The sequence below is a fragment of the Mastomys coucha genome, unplaced genomic scaffold (genome assembly GCF_008632895.1).
Source record: "Mastomys coucha isolate ucsf_1 unplaced genomic scaffold, UCSF_Mcou_1 pScaffold8, whole genome shotgun sequence".
Classification (NCBI taxonomy): Eukaryota; Metazoa; Chordata; class Mammalia; order Rodentia; family Muridae; genus Mastomys; species Mastomys coucha.
Window position 1 is genome coordinate 1,493,501 of NW_022196914.1, and position 6,501 is coordinate 1,500,001.

The 6,501-nt window shown below is 38.7% G+C and overlaps 1 protein-coding gene across 4 annotated transcripts in view; it reads left to right on the top strand.

Moving 5' to 3' along the window:
- Nucleotides 1-6,501, top strand: part of Mroh2b (maestro heat like repeat family member 2B) — a 64,032-nt gene that overhangs the window by 3,137 nt on the left and 54,394 nt on the right. For 2 of the 4 annotated variants that reach the window (XM_031360304.1, XM_031360302.1), the window contains exons 3-6: nucleotides 3,685-3,795; nucleotides 4,835-4,994; nucleotides 5,673-5,771; nucleotides 6,202-6,356. In XM_031360304.1, the coding sequence (XP_031216164.1) occupies nucleotides 3,685-3,795; nucleotides 4,835-4,994; nucleotides 5,673-5,771; nucleotides 6,202-6,356 (525 nt within the window). Of the gene's footprint in view, nucleotides 1-3,684; nucleotides 3,796-4,834; nucleotides 4,995-5,506; nucleotides 5,576-5,672; nucleotides 5,772-6,201; nucleotides 6,357-6,501 lie in introns of those variants that run through there. The other 2 variants (XM_031360303.1, XM_031360305.1) reach the window with 2 other exon arrangements.

Genomic DNA, 6,501 nt, shown 5'->3' on the forward strand with positions numbered 1-6,501 from the left:
TGGCATTTGTGTTCTTGTAGGGTCTGTATAACATCTGCCCAGGATCTTCTAGCTTTCATAGTTTCTGGTGAGAAGCCTACCGTAATCCTGATAGGCCTGCCTTTATATGTTACTTGACATTTTTCCCTTACTGCTTTTAAAATTCTTTCTTTGTTTAGTGCTTTTGTGTTTTGGTTATTATGTGATGGGAGGAATTTCTTTTCTGGTCCAGTCTATTTGGAGTTCTGAAGGCTTCTTGTATGTTCATGGGCATCTCTTCCTTTAGGTTAGGGAAGTTTTCTTCTATAATTTTGTTGAAGATATTTACTGGCCCATTACACTGGGAGTCTTCACTCTCTTCTATACCTATTATCCTTAGGTTTGGTCTTCTCATTGTGTCCTGGATTTCCTGGATGTTTTGGGTTAGCAACTTTTTGCTTTTTGCATTTTCTTTGACTGTTGTGTCAATGTTTTCTGTGGTGTCTTCTGCCCCTGAGATTCTCTCTTCTATCTCTTGTATTCTGTTGGTGATGTTTGCATCTATGACTGTTGATTTCTTTCCTATGTTTCGTATCGCCAGGGTTGTCTCTCTTTCTGTTTTCTTTATTGTTTCTATTTCCATTTTTAGATTCTGGATGTTTTTGCTCATTTCTTTCACCTGTTTGATTGTGTTTTCCTGTATTTCTTTAAGGGATTTTTGTGTTTCCTCTTAAAGGGCTTCTAGTTATTTACCTGTGTTCTCCTGCATTTCTTTGAGGGTGCTAGTTATGTCTTGCTTAAAGTCCTGTACCATCATCATGAGAAGTGATTTCTATATCTGAATCTTGCTTTTCCAGTGTAATGCTATGTCCAGGACTTGCTATGGTTGGAGAATTGGATTCTGATGATGCCAAGTAACCTCGGTTTGTGTTGTTTATTTTCTTATGCTTGTTCCCCACCCCCGCCATCTGGTTAACTCTAGTGCTACCTGCCCTTGCTAAATCTGACTGGAGCCTTTCCTTCCTGTGATCCTGGTTGTGTCAGAACTCCTCAGAGTTAAACTGTCTCTGTGGTCCTGTGATTCTGGGATTCTGGGATCCTGGGCTTGTTAGAGAACTTGGGAGAGGAGCTTCCTCTGTGTGTTGTGGGACTGGCTGGAGAGCTTGTGCCCAAGGTCTGCTCAGGACACCAGCCCAGAGAGACCAGAGAGTTTTCTTCTTAGTAATAGAATAAGATAGCAATAAAATCATCTTAACAGATAGTTGCTCTTTTCTATGGGACATCCATAAGGGTCACCAGCAAAACCTTCCTGAAACTGAATTGGGAGATGTAGAGAAATTTTAATCCAGTAACATGGCTGTTCTAACAAGGAATTACATCCAAAGACCTTCTATGTCTTTCCTTGCTTCTCTTATGTCACTAAATATTTTAGAAAATGCATTTCTAACAGAAGTCATTATAGTGCTGAAATAATGGTATTTGGCATTTCAAGACTCATAGAAGTTAATCAAGAATACTCTTGTTCCTAACTCTGTGTAGGCAAATGTGGAGAGAGGGAAATGCCAGCTTTCTAACCCTGTGAGTTAGATTCTCCTCCTTGTAATGTGAGGATTGCTTTGAAAATGTGCAAAGACTTCCCGTGCCCACCTAGCATCCTGCCCCACAATCTGAAAATTACTCTGAAAACTGAAGGCTCTTCAGGCATCAACAACCAAATAATAGTTACCACCTTTCACTGAACACAGAGGTAGAGTGCTTAATGCTGTCCACATAAGATGTGCTATATAATATTCATTTCTCACAACTCTATGCTGTTATATCTCTATTGTCATTTGACAACTGAGAAAAATGAAACATTAACACATTGTATGACTTACCTAAATAAGGACAGCTGCAGCATATCCAAGCAGAAGACCATCTAATGCCAACAAAGTCACCCTAATAATTGTTCAACATTGCCTTTTATGAAAGGCAGTATGTATGATATTATCTCATGACTTAGTGATGTTCAACCCTGCTTGCCTGTTGTTAGTGTGAAGAAAATACCAAAGACTTGGCCTCACTAACAGGGATTCTAATTATTTCCTTCAATGACAAGATGAGGCATAGGAAGTTCATAGAGATGGCTCTAACATTAGGTTTGATTAACAACCATTTTATGAGTTTCATAGTAAATATTAACATTCCAGTAGAACACTGCTTTCAAACACTTAAAGACTGTTTAGAAATGATTTCTGGACTGTTAAAGTACTGTGATAGAGTTTCTAGAAAACAGACAGAAAAATAGAAAGTTTTAGCAGCCATTTCTAAACTGCTTTAATGCTGAGTAAAACTGATCAATGAAAATGGTATAAGGGTCTAGACTGATAGCTCAGAAGTTAAGAACACATGCTGCTCTTCCAGAGGACCTGGATTGCTCCCTGTTACTCATACATAGTTCCTATAGCCCTAGTTTCTATAAATCCTAGTTCCAGGGAATCTAACTCCATCTTCTGGGCTCTGTATTCATTCTATTCACATGTACAGAGATACACACAAAAGCATGCAATAAAAAAAAAAAACAAATGCCACATTTAAATAAAATAGACATGGATTCAACCATGGTTGATTATACCTTTAATCCCAGTACTCAAGAGGCAGAAGCAGGCAGACCAATATGAGTTTTAGATCAACCTGTACTACATAGCAAGTTCCAAGCAAGCCATGGCTACATTTTCATTTTTAAAGAAAATGGTCCCAGATATAGTATCAAAATGAACTTACCCAGAACTACAGTCAATGTGAGGTACTAAGATTGAAGTACTTACAGCATCAACAGTCAGTGAGTGAAGTTTTCTATGACTCCACAGTCAGTTATGAGTCTATTAGTGACACGAAACAAAAAGAATTGTGAACATTAGTGAAATTTTCTATATAAAGGGAATGTCCCAGCTCTAAAACATGGTAAAGGTTCTATAAGGTGACCCTTGCAAAGAGAACAAGGCCTACAGAAATCAGAAAATAGACTTAGAGCAAGGCAAGATCTTACAGGTGCTTCAATAGACTCAGGAAACACAGATATAAAAGACAAGACATACCTTTTTCTAACATTTCCTAGGGCCAGCCCTATAGACAAATATAAACACAATAAACACTGACGCCATTTCTGGAAGTATGTGCTTGAGGCAATTGGGAATCTGAGAGCTCCAATCTTCCTTTCATCCTTCACAGGACATCTTCAGCATCTATAAGATTTGTAAAAGCCCCAACAAGGCATTTGTTCAAATCACATCTCCTAGAGATGCACTGCCATCCAAAAGGGTCCCCCATATTGTCTCAGGAAAGGCATGGATGAAACAAAAGACTGTAACACTCGTTGGAACACAGCAGTGTTCACAGTGTAGCAATGTTCTTAATGATACAGGATGCTCCTTAGTACCATTACAAAAGGCCTCAGCCCTGGGAACTCTACAACAGGGATGATAAGAAACTTTGAGATACTGGCTATTTTGTCTCTGGTTCAATTAGGTATTGTCTTAGAAATGTAACAAAGTAAAGTAAGTTTTAGAATTAATGTTGCTCTACATGTAAGTGCTTGACTACTAAGAATGCATACTATGCTTAGAAAGTCTAAATGACTGTACAGCAAACATACCTTGCTTAGTTTCATGGTGTCCTTTATTGAGGCTTTATCTGAGTTCTTCACGTTTGCAACTCAAATACTTTTGTCCCCCTCTGTGTTCACAGGAAGACATTTATGGTCATCTCACTTCTTTTATTCAGAATACTGACATCTTGGATGATACAATAGTCCAAAGGTTGATTTATTACACTTCTAAGGACATGAGGGATGAAGAAGTAAGTTTGGGTCTTGGTGATGATAGTGCACTAGGGCTGGTATTGGTTGACTTTGAGTGCCTCAAATACACTATGTAGGTGCACAAAAGCCTTCCTGTCATGGCCACTGGGACCATAACTGGAATATTTGTTCTTTGTGGGAGCTTACATAAAGCTACTTACAGAGTCTCTTGGTCACCACTACACAGATTAGGAAAATGAGACAAATGTAAGGAAGACTTTAGAGGCAGTATCATCCATCCATCTTTCTAGATGAGGAAGTTTGTACTCATGAGAGCCGATTACAGTGGAGCACAGCAATCTGCTGACAGAAAGAGTGTGTAGACCCCAGTTCTCTTGGCTCCCATATCACTTCCTATCTGGCTCCATTATCTTCCAATATCTGATTGTTTCAGATCTCAATATAGGAATTGCTTATGATCTGTGCTTAAGCTCTCTTGTTTTTCTCACTGGTTTTTTGTTGTACCTTCATTTCCCTTGGTAGGAGGGTTGATTAAAGCTAGCTCACCACCATCCAAAATAGAAGTATCTATCTCCCAATATGTCTAAATTTGAAGATAACTTCATCAGAATGACAGCAAAATTAAAGCTCTCACCCACCTAGTCCAATCCCTTTTACCTTTGTTTACTCAACCATAGTAATTCATATTTCTTAAACATAAAACATAAACTCTGCATCAAGGTACCTGTTTAAATAGCAAGAAAATTATGAGCTAGAATTAATAGTCCATGCCTTGTAACACCAATCCTCTAGAAGCAGGGGCAGGGGTGTCATGAGTTGAAGGTCTGCCTGAGCTATAGAGTGAAACTTTATCTGAAGAAAAGGGAGGTCTATTGGCTTCAAGTCTATAAGAACTGCATCAAAATTGTCTTAGCATTCTCAGTTACTGATACCTGCCTAAGAGATCTGAACTATGACTTTAAAACCATCCATTCTCCCTCTCTTTCAAATCGAGGTGAACTTAGAATAGTGCATAGACTATTGCCCCCCACCCTTTAGACTCACACTTCTACTTATTCTTGTTATTTTCCTTCTTAGATTCCCAGAGAAATCAGAATGCTGGCTGGTGAGGTGTTGGTGTCTCTTGCTGCTCATGATTTCAACTCTGTGATGTATGAAGTACAAAGTAACTTTAGGATTCTAGAGCTGCCAAATGAATTTGTTGTGCTTGCCCTGGCTGAACTGGCAACCAGCTATGGTATGAAAGGAGCATCTTACATCTTCCCTAGGAAGTAGCTACCCCTGACTAATTATCTAAATCCCTAGAAAGTTAAGCAAAAACAAAATTGTCTCTCTATGTTCTACTGCAGTAAAATCCATTGGTATAAAGACATGGGAGATGTGAGCATGGATGAACCTGATGACCAGCCATTGATTCAGGATGCCCTGCTAAATATAACAGGCTCTCTTGCACTCTCCTCTTCCCCTCCTGTCTTTACATTTACAGAAACACATTCTCCATGAAGCTTCCAATAACAAGACACTTATATGAAAAAGGATGTCCACCATTTGTTTCTACAGTATTTTATTGAACAGATACTATTGAGCACCTGTTTATTTGCTATACCTTGGGGACATGGGCAAAGCTAGATGGAAGATATGGATATTAATGAAGTAACAATTCAAAATTGCTTATTAGTATTCAGCAGGCATAGGTGGCTACCTAGCTAGTGGTTTCCTTCAGACCCACAACATCTTGATTAATGATATTCAGGCTTTCAACTGGGGGAAGAAGAGCAAGAACACAATCTTCCTACTGCTATTCACCTGTCTAAGCCAGTAAGTCCTGGCATGCATTTTATGGATGAAAGAAAGAGTCAGGACAACCCACATGAAAAGTGAATGTCACCTTTCCCTCTTGTGCCCTTCACTGCAGTGTCCCAGAGTATCCCCTTCATGATGATGACCCTGCTTACCATGCAGACAATGCTCAGGCTGGTAGAGGATGAAAGTATGAGGCAAACCTTCTGTCTAGGTGGGTATTCCTTTGCTTTTTTTTCTTAAGAATAGGCATGCTTCCAGGACATTTCTCACATGGTGCAGATAGATTGCACAGAGTTTACAAAAGAGTTTATATCAAATCTTCTCTGCTATCAATGTGTAAGAACATCACCTATAACTTAATCTAGTTGGCATGTGGCACTGCCTATGTTAAATATGTTCCATTCTGAACAGACTCTCTCCTAGTAATAGCATATAATAACAATCTTAATTTATGCTCTGTTAACTATTAATTGAAATTTGCTAAACAATTTTCATGTTTTCAGGTTTATTGGATGAAGCTTTAAGATGATTTAGAAATGTTTGCTAGAAATGTTGTCTGTGCTCTCTTTTAGAGTAATTTGATGTTTCTTTCCATCTTCATGTTTGTTTCAGTCTGTGATTGTATTTTCTTTTTAATGCAGCCCTTGAAAAATTCAGCAAGTCCATTTACAAATATGTCAACCACTGGAAGGACTTCCCATATCCCAAATTAGATGCTAACCGGCTCTCTGACAAGATCTTCATGCTGTTCCGGTACATAATGGAGAAATGGGCCCCCCAGGCCTCACCCATGCATGTGAGTAGGGTTTCAGATAGGCTCACATTGCAAACCCCCATGCTGGTCATGCCAGATTTAGAGTTTGGTTGTATCTTACATATGTGTATCTTACACACACACACACACACATGCATATACATTTATATATATATATATATATATA